This window comes from Heptranchias perlo, chromosome 3 (genome assembly GCF_035084215.1).
Source record: "Heptranchias perlo isolate sHepPer1 chromosome 3, sHepPer1.hap1, whole genome shotgun sequence".
In the NCBI taxonomy this organism is placed as follows: domain Eukaryota; kingdom Metazoa; phylum Chordata; class Chondrichthyes; order Hexanchiformes; family Hexanchidae; genus Heptranchias; species Heptranchias perlo.
In genome coordinates, this window is record NC_090327.1 from 24580635 (window position 1) to 24595429 (window position 14795).

A 14795-nucleotide genomic window follows, 5' to 3' on the forward strand; every position below is an offset into this window, starting at 1 on the left:
AATAGAGGTTTTTAAAATTATGAAGGGCTTTGATATTTGATAGGGTGAATAGGGAAAGATTATTTCCTCTGGTTGGGGAGTCAGTGACGAGAGGTCGTCAAGTTAAAATTGTTACGAAGAGAATGAGGAGAGGTTAGATTTAATTTCTTTTCATAGCGTGTTGGAGAGTGGAATGTTTTGGCAGAGGGATTTGTATTTTTCAAGGGAAAATTGAATAGTTATTTGAAGCAGAAGAAGATACTGGACTGTGGCGAAAGAGCAGGATAGTGTTTTAGCTTTGGATTTCCATTACCAAAGAGCCAGCATATCATAATGGGCCAAATGGCCTCCTTCTGTGCTAGAAACATTTATGGTTCTTTTGAATAATTTTGAAGCAGTAATGATTATACATTGATCACCACAGTACCATGCATATGGCTATTTAATATTTATTTAAGTACAGTTATGAGAAATAGACAACTGTTTTGGCCACTTGAGTGATTTTTAAAAAAATATTGTGCATTAATATATATGTACCTATTTTGCCTTTAATTTATTTTAGGACTTCCAGCCCTTGTTGTGGCAACATCTGTTGGATTCACCAAATCAAAGGGCTATGGAACAGTAAACTAGTAAGTAGGCCATAGCATTCCTTAATGGTTTGTTTAGTAAATGTATGATTATCCTTTTACTGATGTTTTCATTACAGTGTGGTTCATTGCAGTCTTTCAGCTCACCATGAGTCTTATCTGTTGTGAGTACTTGATGCAGGCTGTTCCTACCTCTCATAACCTGCCGACCATTGTCTTTTGGTGACCCTTCAATACTGCAGCATCAGTCTGTGCTGTACTCCAGAGAGAAAATAATACAAAATCAAATTTCAGTGATTTTGCTTTCTTTGGCTTTTTCCCAATGACCTCTTGTGGTTTATTACTTCGTCACTTGTATATATGGCATTGTATATTCTATCGCAGTTTTTTTTACTATAAACCTTTGTAATAATACAATATTACACTGTTATTCTGTCAAGGCTGTCGGTTTGAAAAATATTGCATTCTACAGGTCTCTGACATGTATTGTATATATTGTTTATGGAAGACAGTTGGCTGGAAGGAAAATACATGGCACTCATTCAGACAAGTGTTTCGATAACATCTTAAACGATGACAGTGATGCTTGAGCAATTTTCAAACGTTGGTAGAATCTCAAGATCACATCACATGTCTTAAGCTCACTGCCAGTCACCAATTATTCAATATAGTATAACATATGGTGTGTATATTTATTTTAAAAATAAGTTACTGATACGTGGCAGGTCTACCTGCTGAGTAGAGGTGATGTGTATAATAAAGAGAAAAATATTACAAGAGCTGAAGACACCTCATGTCATATACCTCGTACTTTGGTATTACATATTTTTTTTCTCACCGGTAATAGGTCTGTCATAATACCATACTTAAATCAGAGTATTATATATTCAGCTTTAATGAAGAGTGTAAGTGGGGCTATTGAAGTAGTATTATGGGGACATACCAAGGTGATTGACTTATTTCAACCGACCAGGGACTTCTCAGTATTTGTGACTAGATACAGAGTTCAAAAAAGCTAATTATCATTGGTGTGATATTTTCCACTGATTTCTAATGTGAGTGAAAAGGCTGGTGCAAATATAAAGTGGGAGAGTGAAACGAGTCACTTCTAGTGTGATCTAATTATAAAACATTATTGCCAATGAAATTGCACATTAATTATTTACAAAATGGTTGTATCCAACATAGAGGAAGGGACTCCTTCAAATACTGTGGCGGAGGATAGGAGGCTAAATTTTGCAAGGCTTTGCTGCTGGTGCAGTGCCTCGCTCAATGGAAGTATGATCGGTGAATCAGGTGCAGAGGTCAGGTTGTCACTTTGTGCTGCTCTGGATTTTCAATTAATCATTGGAAAATAGGGAGTACTGATGTGCCCAATTCTATGATCAGTACAACCTTTGAATAAAGCTGCCACAAAATTTACCTTAGAGAGTAAGCTTTAGTGACTTGCTTTTTGAATTGTTGGCATTTCCTTTAAAAGATGAATTGCCATCAGAATTCTTATTTAAGAATGAAAACTGCTGTGTATAAACCGGGAGAAAGCTTCCCTGTCTCTGATGGACAGACTAGAAATCTGCAAACTAGAAAATCAGGGACACCAGCTGTAACAATCAGGGACTAATGGCCAAAATAAAGAGCGCTTTAGTTTACAATGTGATATGCGATCCATTGAAATTTTCAGAAACGAGGGATAAAAATAAGCAATTGAAATGCTCAGTCCCAACATTTGATTGCTCAATTTTGTAAAAAATAAAGTCATTTTGTCTTTCAATTTTTGATAAATTTCTGTCCTTTTCCACATAGATTAAAGACACACTTTTCAATTCGATCCAATGACCAAAACAAAAAGAAAAAAAACATGCAAATGCCAGAATTTTGGAAAAAACCTAGCAGGTCTGTCAAAATTTGAACAGAGAAGAGACAGGTTAACGTCTTGCACATCGTACCAAACCCATTAAATACTTCTTTGTGGTCAAAGATAGCATACCCGAGTTTTGACTTTAACCTGCTGCCCTCCACTTGCCAATTCATTTTATTCAGTTTTACACAAAAGTCATAAGAAGAATAAAACTGGACGGACCACCCGGCATTGGACCACTAAGCACTGGACACGACAAAGGCAAACCAAGCCCAGTCGACCCTGCAAAGTCCTCCTCACTAACATCTGGGGATTTGTGCCAAAATTGGGAGAGCTGTCCCACAGACTAGTCAAGCAACAGCCTGACATCACCATACTCACAGAATCATACCTTTCAGCCAATGTCCCAGACTCTTCCATCACCATCCCTGGGTATGTCCTGTCCCACCGGCAGGACAGACCCACCAGAGGTGGCAGTACAGTGATATACAGTCAGGAGGGAGTGGCCCCAGGAGTCTTCAACATTAACTCCGAACCCCATGAAATCTCACGGCATCAGGTCAAACATGGGCAAGGAAACCTCCTGCTGATTACCACCAACCGTCCTCCCTCAGCTGACGAATCTGTCCTCCTCCATGTTGAGCACCACTTGGAAGAGCACTGAGGGTAGCAAGGGCACAGAATGTACTCTGGGTGGGGGACTTCAATGTCCATCACCAAGAGTGGCTCGGTAGCACCACGTCTGACCGAGCTGGCCGAGTCCTGAAGGATATTGCTGCCAGACTGGGCCTGCAGCAGGTGGTGAGTGAACCAACACGAGGGAAAAACCTACTTGACCTCGTCCTCACCAATCTACCTGTCGCAGATACATCTGTCCATGACGGTATTGGTAGGAGTGACCACCGCACAGTCCTCGTGGAGACGAAGTCCCGTCTTCACACTGAAGACACCATCCAATGTGTTGTGTGGCACTATCACCGTGCTAAATGGGATAGATTCAGAACAAATCTAGCAGCTCAAAACTGGGCATCCATGAGGCAGTGTGGGCCATCAGCAGCAGCAGAACTGTATTCCAGCACAATCTGTAACCTCATGGCCCGGCATATTCCTCACTCTACCATTACCAACAAGCCAGGGGATCAACCCTGGTTCAATGAGGAGTGTAGAAAAGCATGCTAGGAGCAGCACCAGGCATATCTAAAAATGAGGTGCCAACCTGGTGAAGATACAATTCAGATCTACATGCATGCTAAACAGCGGAAGCAACATGCTATAGACAGAGCTAAGCGATTCCACATCCAACGGATCAGATCAAAGCTCTGAAGTCCTGCCACATCCAGTTGTGCAAGGTGGTGGACAATTATTTTTTTTATTTGTTCATGGGATGTGGGCGTCGCTGGCAAGACCAGCATTTATCGCCCATCCCTAATTGCCCTTGAGGAGGTGGTGGTGAACCGCCTTCTTGAACAGCTGCAGTCCGTGTGGTGAAGGTTCTCCCACAGTGCAGTTAGGAAGGGAGTTCCAGGATTTTGACCCAGCGACGATGAAGGAACGACAATATATTTCCAAGTCGGGATGGTGTGTGACTTGGAGGGGAACGTGCAGGTGGTGTTGTTCCCATGTACCTGCTGCTCTTGTCCTTCTAGGTGGTAGAGGTCACGGGTTTGGGAGGTGCTGTCGAAGAAGCCTTGGCGAGTTGCTGCAGTGCATCCTGTGGATGGTACACACTGCAGCCACTGTGCGCCAGTGGTGAAGGGAGCAAATGTTTAAGGTGGTGGATGGGGTACCAATCAAGCAGGCTGCTTTGTCCTGGATGGTGCAAGCTTCTTGAGTGTTGTTGGAGCTGCACTCATCCAGGCAAGTGGAGAATATTCCATCACACTCCTGACTTGTGCCTTGTAGATGATGGAAAGGCTTTGGGGAGTCGGAGGTGAGCCACTCGCCGCAGTATACCCAGCCTCTGACCTGCTCTTGTAGCCATGGTATTTATATGGCTGGTCCAGTTAAGTTTCTGGTCAATGGTGACCCCCAGGATGTTGATGGTGGGGGATTCAGCGATGGTAATGCCGTTGAATGTCAAGGGGAGGTGGTCATTGCCTGGCACTTGTCTGGCGCGAATGTTACTTGCCACTTATGAGACCAAGCCTGGATGTTGTCCAGGTCTTGCTGCATGCGGGCTCGGACTGCTTCATTATCTGAGGGGTTGCAAATGGAACTGAACGCTGTGCAATCATCTGCGAACATCCTCATCTCTGACTTTATGATGGAGGCATGTTGATTGATGAAGCAGCTGAACATGGTTGGGCCGAGGACACTGCCTTAAGGAACTCCTGCAGTAATGTCCTGGGGCTGAGATGATTGGCCTCCAATAACCACTACCATCTTCCTTTGTGCTCGGTATACCGTGCCATTGGAGAGTTTTCCCCCTAATTCCCATTGACTTCAATTTTATTAGGGCTCCTTGGTGCCACACTCGGTCAAATGCTGCCTTGATGTCAAGGGCAGTCACTCTCACCTCCCCTCTGGAATTCAGCTCTTTTGTCCATGTTTGGACCAAGGCTGTAATGAGGTCTGGAGCCGAGTGGTCCTGGCGCAACCCAAACTGAGCATCGGTGAGCAGGTTATTGGTGAGTAAGTGCCGCTTGATAACACTGTCGACGACACCTTCCATCGCTTTGCTGATGATTGAGAGTAGACTGATGGGGCGGTAATTGGCTGGATTGGATTTGTCCTGCTTTTTGTGGACAGGCCATACCTGGGCAATTTTCCACATTGTCAGGTAGATGCCAGTGTTGTAGCTGTACTGGAACAGCTCGGCTAGAGGCGCAGCTAGTTCTGGAGCACAAGTCTTCAGCACTACAGCTGGGATGTTGTCAGGGCCCATAGCCTTTGCTGTATCCAGTGCGCTCAGCCGTTTCTTGATATCATGTGGAGTGAATCGAATTGGCTGAAGACTGGCTTCTGCGATGGTGCGGATATCGGGAGGAGGCCGAGATGGATCATTCACTCTTCACTTCTGGCTGAAGATGGTTGCAAACGCTTCAGCCTTGTCTTTTGCACTCACATGCTGGACTCCGCCATCATTGATGGTGGGGATGTTTACAGAGCCTCCTCCTCCCGTTAGTTTTTTAATTGTCCACCACCATTCACGACTGGATGTGATAGGACTGCGGAGCTTTGATCTGATCCGTTGGTTGTGGAATTGCTTAGCTCTGTCTATAGCATGTTGCTTCCGCTGTTTAGCATGCATGTAGTCCTGAGTTGTAGCTTCACCAGGTTGGCGCACCTCATTTTTAGGTACGCCTGTTGCTGCTCCTGGCATGCTCTTCTACACTCCTCATTGAACCAGGGTTGATCCCCTGGCGTGTTGGTAATGGTAGAGTGAGGAATATGCCGTGCCATGAGGTTACAGATTGTGCTGGAATACAATTCTGCTGCTGCTGATGACCCACAGCACCTCATGGATGCCTAGTTTTGAGCTGCGAGATCTGTTCTGAATCTATCCCATTTAGCACGGTGGTAGTGCCACACAACACGTTGGATGGTTTTCTCAGTGCGAAGACGGGACTTCATCTCCACGAGGACTGTGCGGTGGTCACTCCTACCAATACTGTCATAGACAGATGTATTTGCGACAGGTAGATTGGTGATGACGAGGTCAAGTAGGTTTTTCCCTCGTGTTGGTTCACTTACCGTCTGCCGCAGGCCCAGTCTAGCAGCTATGTCCTTTTGGACTTGGCCAGCTCAGTCGGTAGTGGTGCTACCGAGCCACTCTTGGTGATGGACATTGAAGTCCCCCACCCAGAGTACATTCTGTGCCCTTGCAGCCCTCAGTGCTTCCTCCAAGTGGTGTTCAACATGGAGGAGGACTGATTCATCAGTTGAGGGAGGGCGGTAGGTGGTAATCAGCAGGAGGTTTCCTTGCTCATGTTTAACCTGATGCCATGAGATTTCATGGGGTCCGGAGTTAATGTTGAGGACTCCCAGGGCCACTCCCTCCTGACTGTATATCACTGTACCACCACCTCTGGTAGGTCTGTCCTGCCAGTGGGACAGGACATACCCAAGGATGGTGATGGAAGAGTCTGGGATATTGGCTGAAAGGTATGATTCTGTGAGTATGGTGATGTCAGGCTGTTGCTTGACTAGTCTGTGGGACAGCTCTCCCAATTTTGGCACAAGCCCCCAGATGTTAGTGAGGAGGACTTTGCAGGGTCGACTGGGCTTGATTCGCCTTTGTCGTGTCCGGTGCATTGTGGTCCGATGCCGGGTGGTCCGTCCGGTTTTATTCTTATTATGACCTTTTTTACAGAGATTTTACAACTGAGTGGCTTGCTTGGCCATTTCAGAGGGCAATTAAGAATCAACCACATTGCTGTGGGTCTGGAGTCACATAAAGGCCAGACCGGGTAAGGACGGTAGGTTTCCTTCCCTGATGGACATTAATGAACCAGATTGGTTTTTACGACAATCCAGTAGTTTCATGGCCACCATTACTGATAATTTTAATTCCAGATTGTATTTAATTAATAAAATTTAATTAATTGAATTTAAATTCCCAACTGCCGAATTAAACAACTAATGGGAGGAGCAGGCTCTCTAAACATCCCCATCCTCAATGATGGCAGAGTCCTGCACTGAAGGCTGAAGCGTTTGTAACCATCTTCATGTCATATCAAGGAATGGCTGAGTGCACTGGATACAACAAATGCTATGGGCCCCGACAACATCCCGGTTGTCATGCTGAAGTCTTGAGCTCCAGAACTAGCCGCGCCTCTCGCAAAACTGTTCAAGTACAGCTACTACACTGCCATCTACCCGAGCATATGGAAAATTGCCCAGGGATGTCCTGTCTACAAAAAGCAGCACAAATCCAATCCGGCCAATTACCGCCCCATCAGTCTACTCTCAATCACCAGCAAAGTGATGGAAGGTGTTGTCGACAGTGCTATCAAGCGGCACTTACTCTCCAATAATCTGCTCACCGATGCTCAGTTTGGGTTCTGCCAGGACCACTCGGCTCCAGACCTCATTACAGCCTTGATCCAAACATGAACAAAAGAGCTGAATTCCAGAGATAAGGTGAGAGATGGCAGCATTTGACCAAGTGTGGCACCAAGGAGCCCTAGTAAAATTGAAGTCAATGGGAATCAGGGGGAAAACTTTCCAATGGCTGGAGTCATACCTAGCACAAAGGAAGATGGTTCTTGGAGGCGAATCATCTCAGCCCCAGGACATTGCTGCAGGAGTTCCTCAGGGCAGTGTCCTTGGCCCAACCATCTTCAGCTGTTTCATCAATGACCTTCCTTCCATCATAAGGTCAGAAATGGGGATGTTCGCTGTTGATTGCACAGTGTTCAGTTCCATTTGCAACCCCTCAGATAATGAAGCATTCTGTTCCCGCATGCAGCAAAACCTGGACAACATCCAGGCTTGGGCTGATAAGTGGCAAGTAACATTTGCGCCAGACAAGTGCCAGGCAATGACTGTCTCCAACAAGAGAGAGCCTAACCACCTCCCCTTGACATTCGATGGCATTGCCATCGCCGAATCTCCCACCATCAACATCCTGGGGGTCACCATTGACCAGAAACTTAACTGGACCAGCCACATAAATACTGTGGTTACATGAGCAGGTCAGAGGCTGGGTATTCTGCGGCAAGTGATTCACCTCCTTATTCCCCAAAGCCTTTCCACAAGGCACAAGTCAGGAGTGTGATGGAATACTCCCTGCTTTCCTGGATGAGTGCAGCTCCAACAACACTCAAGAAGCTTGACACCATCCAGGACAAAGCAGCCTGCTTGATTGGCACCCCATCCACCACCCTAAACATTCACTCCCTTCACCACCGGCGCACCGTGGCTGCAGTGTGTACCACCTACAGGATGCACTGCAGCAACTCACCAAGGCTTCTTCGGCAGCACCTCCCAAACCCGCGACCTCTATCACCGAGAGCGATAAGTGCAGCAGGTACATGGGAACAACACCACCTGCACGTTTCCCTCCAAGTCACACACCATCCCGACTTGGAAACATATCGCCGTTCCTACATCGCTCCTGGAACTCCCTACCTGACAGCACTTTGGGAGAACCTTCACCAGACAGACTGCAGCGGTTCAAGAATGCGGCTCACCACCACCTCCTCAAAGTCAATTAGTGATGGGCAATAAATGTTGGCCTTGCCAGCGACACCCGCATCCCATGAACGAATAAAAAAAAATTCTATTGTAGCTTTCAAAAGGGAATTGGATAAATACTTGAAGGGGAAAATATTGCAGGGCAATGGGGAAAGAGCAAAGGAGTTGTACTAATTGGATAGCTCTTTCAAAGAGCCAGCACAGCACGATGGGCCGAATGGCCTCTTTTTGTGTTGTATCATTCTGTGATTCTATCACCTGGATACCACTGCTCACTACCGAGAATAGGTGAAGAAACGTTTTTTTGCGTCACTTTCTTACACATGCAAATGCAATGTGACATTTATAAAAGGAAACACGAAAATTTGTAATCAAGAAAGAAACTTCCTCAGCAAGAGAAAATTATTACTAATTGACCTCGTTGTTCAGAATGTCCCCGAGACCAATTAGCCTCTAACTGACCTCAGGATGTTACAACAATTAGACCATCAGGTCTTCAAGGTCCAGGCTTGGTTACACACAGCTGCCTCTTCGTAACAGTTGTAAACAATTTTACAACACCAAGTTATAGTCCAGCAATTTTATTTTAAATTCACAAGCTTTCGGAGACTTCCTCCTTCCTCAGGTAAATGTACATTTACCTGAGGAAGGAGGAAGTCTCCGAAAGCTTGTGAATTTAAAATAAAATTGCTGGACTATAACTTGGTGTTGTAAAATTGTTTACAATTGTCAACCCCAGTCCATCACCGGCATCTCCACATCATCTCTTCGTAACAGAGTATGGCATGGAACATTAGAAGTTCATAGCACAGAAGGAAGGCATTCAGCTCTTTGCTAGAACAATCCAAAACTAATCCAACAGCCCCATTCTCTCCTTATAGCCTTACCCCTTTCTCCACTTCAAATATTTATTCAATTTTCCTTTAAAGGATACAGTGATCACTGCCTCAACAACTCCCTGTGGAACAACATTCCACACTCCAAAAACCTTCTGTAAAGAAGTTTTACTGAGCTCACTCCTCATTCTCTTATTGATTATTTTAAATTGGTGACCGCTTGTCACTACCTCCCGACCAGTGAAAATAGTCTCTCCCTATTCACTTGTTTACCTTATGACATTTACAGATTCATTTTAATTAATTCTTGGGATAGCCAGAACCTTTTGGCCAGAAATCTAATTTGTTTATATGACTTGGCCCTTGGACTATGCTCACAAGGAAGAGATATGGCCAACCCGAGGTAAGAAATTTTGGAAGGTGTCTCAATGTTCTGATTTGATGAGGCATTTTTAAAAATCAGGAATGCCACTCTGGAATGAGCAGAGTGGGACACCTTCTAAATCATCCTGGTAATCAGAGCACTTAAGAGATCTGGTGGTGATAGTGGACAGCCTGTATGCTGCAGTATTTTAACAGCTGTAGATTTAAAGAGGTACAGATTGTGACCATGAAATTAAAATCCTCGCCCCTTGAAATCCTGAAAGAGGAATTCTATGCATTGCCTTGCTTTCTTATATTTTTGTTGTCCATCAGCAGTTGGGATGAGAATTGTCAGCACAGAGCAGAAACAATTTGCAAAGTTAATGGGCTGTCTGCTGTTCGGTTGTAGAGGGCACTGGAAGTGGCAGGTCGCCTCGAGTTGCCTTTCATCACAACTGTCTATGGTGTCTGAAATTGACAGGTGCCCCTGGTAACCAAGGATCATGTACCGACGTAGTCTGAAAAAGCTTTTGAAGCCCAAATGGCATAGATATTGGTATAAGTTTGATTTTCAGCAGCATTGGCTTCACTTTAAGTCTGATCTCACAAGGATCCCAGTCATTCCAGCCTGGCAGCTGTTTGAGGACATGTCAGTTGGCTTTGTGTCCTTTTTTTGCAGTCTTGTGCTTTGAGGTCCTTAAATGTGATTTACCTCTTGTGTATCATATTTAAATGCCACTACTTAAGACTGTTTGCTATGGGCTGCGCTGAACAAATATAATCACGTAATTGGTTAAAAATTAATAAAATGTATTTTTTTAAAATCATATGATCTAAGCAGCTAGCAAGCAGTTATCATTCCTTGTTAAGTTCCCTGAAGGGAAGAGTCCAATATCTGTCCAAAATCATTTTACATTTTAAAAATATTTTCTCCCTTCCTCCTTCAATGTTTGTCCCTTCTTTCCTGAACCCTTGGATACTTTGCTGTCTTGTACCACGCTGAACCTGCATGTTATCTGATATTTATTCAGTGGCCGTTGTTTGGAATTTCTCTGCTCAATCCTGAATATCAATTGCATAATGTACGAAGTACATAATGTATGAATAAAATAGTGCAGGTAGATTTCAAAGAAGTCAAACAAAGGTGATTATAGTTTCTTGTATGATTGAATTAAAGCAGAAGGCCAGGGTATCTCAACTCTTGGTGTCATTAACCATCACTCTGTATTTCATATTCCAAGACAGTGTTTTAATATTAAAAACCAAAGCAAAATACTGTGGATGCTGGAATTCTGAAATAATAACAGAAAATGCTGGAAACACTCAGCAGGTCAGGCAGCATCTCTGGAGAGAGAAACAGAGCTAACGTTTCAGGTCGATGCTCTTTCATCAGAACTGGAAGATATTAAGAAATGAACAGCTTTTAAGCAAGTGTAGAGGCAGGGAAGAGGGGGCGAGACACAGCAGAAGTACGAGCGGGCAAGGTCTCTGATAGATTGGAGGGCAGGAGTGATTAAATGACAAAAGTGCAAGGCAAAATTAGATGATAATGAGACAAGTATAGAAACAAAAGTTGAGTTCAGAGACATTGTAAATGGTATAAGCAGAATAGCAGAGGAGGAGGCAAGCATGGAAAATCTGGCAACGAGAAGGCTCCCGTGGCCCGGGAATGTAGTGGAAGAAAGGCAGGTAGACTTTGGGGGTGCGGACCACCCCGCTGGCCGTAACCGATAGAGGATCCCCACCCCAAGTACTAGCCGACACCTCCAGCCCTCCCAGTGGCTGTGGTGCAGCCATCCTCCATTACGAGCACCTGCTGTCTGAGAGAAAATGGGAGTGGTGGTTAAGGGCTAAAATTGTTAGTGTTATATTGTTAGTAGTTCATTGACAATAAATTTAAAGGACATGCAAAGGATCTTTTAATTGTGCTTATGGTTTATCGGTCTTCCATGCTGGTGTGAAGGAACCATTCTAATGCACAATCAGTCATGTGGTATCCTGCACAGAATGGAGGTCTACTGATTAAAGCCATACAGTGCTTAGTACCTTCTAGATTTATTCTGCATTTGATTATATCAAATTTCAGCATCTGAGTGTAGATGATTCAGAATTACCTTGCACGGAATGCTGATCTAAAAATCAGCTGTCGTACCCCAGGTAGTGTTTGGCTCTTCTTGCCTTAGATAATTGTGACAGTTGACAGCCTGGGGCAAGGTTTCAGCCAGCTATTTACCACTGAGGAGGATCCTGGCAGCCAGCCATTCTCTTAGTCTGCTCTCTCCAGACTCTCTGCAGCAATGACAGAAATAGACTTGGATTTGCTGATAGAGTGGAAGGGCTGATGGAAGTCATCTCTCTTTAGTCAAAGAAAATCTGCCCATAAAAATGAGTCCCCTGGGGCAATAAAATCACAAGGTTGTGCAACCTTACAATGGGGGTAAAGTGGATTTGATTGTTTGTAATCATACTTGCAGGATCCTTGCTTGGATTTTATAGTTTTTAAAGGCCAGAAAGGGTCAGGTTATCTAATAGAATGTAAGTGCCCTGTAACGGTTTTTGTCATTTCTTTTCTATGTCATGTTCATTTTGCCTACATAACAACAGTTGTCTACACTTCAAAAGTCATTAATTGGAGGTGAAGCCATTTAGGACCTCCTGAGGACCCGATAAGATGCTAAATCAGTGCAAGTTTGTACATTCTTTATACTTCATTTTTTCTTTTAGTTTAAAAAAATTATTCAGGCTTTATTATATATCAACATTGAACGGTGTGATCGTGATCGTTTTCACCAACTTGTGGAGCCTGAGTCTTCTGAGGAGCTTTAGTAGTAGACACACTGACTTTCTTTGTTGAACCCTCCTTGGCAGATCTGGCACACCTCAAGATTTTATACAGGTTACAAGCACGTTGTACAGTAGTTTAATTTAATTATTATGGACTTTGCCCCACTTATTTAATCATCTGAAGGAGAGTTACAAAAATTTTTCTTTTGACACTGAAAACCAGGAATGCAGAACTTTAGAAGACCTATACTTCTTTGCAGTCTATTTGTACGCTTGACAGGTTGAATGTTACTTAGTGAGGCATCTTTCAAGGTAGTTGGTCAATTTTTCACTTATCCTTCTTTAATTGGATTATCAACAAGTTTCACTTTTATTGCAATATGATTGAATTTTAAAAATGCAGTTAGTAATGGTGCTCACTTAAGGTTCTGTGTTGAATCCATGATTTTCTTTAGCATGGAATGGCTATAAATACCACATGGAACAGGTAAGGTGAATAGCATAGATGCATTTAAGGGGAAGCTAGATAAGTACATGAGGGAGAAAGGAATAGAAGGATATGCTAGAGGGTTAGATGAAGTCGGGAGGAAGAAGGCTTGTGTGGAGCATAAACACTGGCATAGACCAGTTGGGCCGAATGGCCTGTTTCTGTGCTGTAAATTCTATGTAATCTCCATTGTGCAATAAAGACAAAAAATATTGGCAATCCACAGTAGCTCCCTCAACATCAGAAAAGATAGGTTAATGATTTGGGTGTGAACTTTTCATCAGGAAGTTTACTTGGCTGTGGAGGGTGGTGGGGAGGCGCTGGTAGGGAGTGTCTAGTCATGATGCTCCAGGCATCATGAGTGGGGAGGCTTGATGATCTTCTCCTGCCTGTCATTTTCATATTTTAGAACTAGTGAAGGGTCTGAAACATCTGAAATCTTAACCTACATTTTCTCCTTTAAAATGCTAAAGGATCTGCTATGTATTTCTGGGAATTTTATTTTCAATTTCCAACGTTTCCAGATTTTTTTCTTTTCGCAAGCCTAGCAAATCTCTTCCCACAAGTGATATTTCCTTGGTCCTATTAACACAGGAACAATCTTGTTCTGTGTTTACAGGACTGGAAAAGACCATTGCAGTCCATTTGGCTGGTACCAAAGTTGAAAAAATGCCATACACTACTTTGTCTTTTATATCCATGAATTGCTCTATCGTCAAAAAATTGTCCAGCTCTCTTGAATTTGCCTTCATTGTCTCCCTGGATAGTGCGTTCCATGCATTTGCCCTCTGTGCAAAATAATTAAATCACATAGATAGGTAAAGCTAACGGAGACCATCTAGTTCATCCTTCCTCGAATAATTGCAGAGTTTTTAATCTCCACTACTATACCAATTGAGGTATTAATCACTCTGTGAGTGAAAACATGTTTCTTGATATCAGTCGTGAATTTAGAATCATAGAATGGTTACAGCACAGAAGGAGGCATTTCGGCCCACCGAGCCTGTGCCGGCTCTTTGTAAGAGCAATCCAGTTAGTTCCATTCCCTGCAAAATAGAATCATGGAATGTCTTTTACTATTTCGTACCCATGTCTGTTTGTCCTGCAGTCATGGTTTAACATCTGTGAGGCTGAGAGCTACATGGATAGCATGTTTCAGGAGGTGGTCACCCCAAAGCTTAAGAGAGTGCAGTCTAAGAGGGACTGGGTGACCGCCAGACAGACAAGAAGGACCAGGCAGGTAGTGCAGGAGTCCCCTGAGGGCATCTCACTCTCTAACCAGTAGTCAGATCTGAATACTGGTGGGGGAGAGGGTTCCTCTGGGGAGTGCAGCCAGAGCCAAGACCAAAGCACCATGGATGACTCAACTGTTTGGGGGGAGGAGAAAGGTCAAGAGAGCGATGGTGATAGGGGATTCTATAGTCAGGGGAGCAGACAGGCGTTTCTGCGGCCGCAGATGTGACTCCAGGATGGTATGTTGCCTCCCTGGTGCCAGGGTCAAGGATGTCACTGAGCGGCTGCAGAACGTTCTGGAGGGGGAGGGTGAACAATCAGAGGTCATGGTCCATATCGGTACCAACGACATAGGTAGAAAGAGGGATGAGGTCCTGCAGGCAGATTTTAAGACGTTAGGAAAGAGATTAAGAAGCAGGACCTCAAAAGTAGTAATCTCTGGATTGAGTATGGAAATAGGAGAATAGAGCAGATGAATGCGTGGCTGGAGAGATGGTGCAGGAAGGAGGGCTTTGGGACCAGTTCTG

General features: G+C 44.1%; 1 protein-coding gene across 1 annotated transcript in view; it reads left to right on the forward strand.

The window, feature by feature from the left end:
* Window positions 1-14795, forward strand: part of adgrb1a (adhesion G protein-coupled receptor B1a) — a 516358-nt gene that overhangs the window by 410595 nt on the left and 90968 nt on the right. Inside the window, exon 21 of the mRNA XM_067974780.1 lies at window positions 542-611. Coding sequence (XP_067830881.1) covers window positions 542-611 — 70 coding nt within the window. The remainder of the gene's footprint in view (window positions 1-541; window positions 612-14795) is intronic.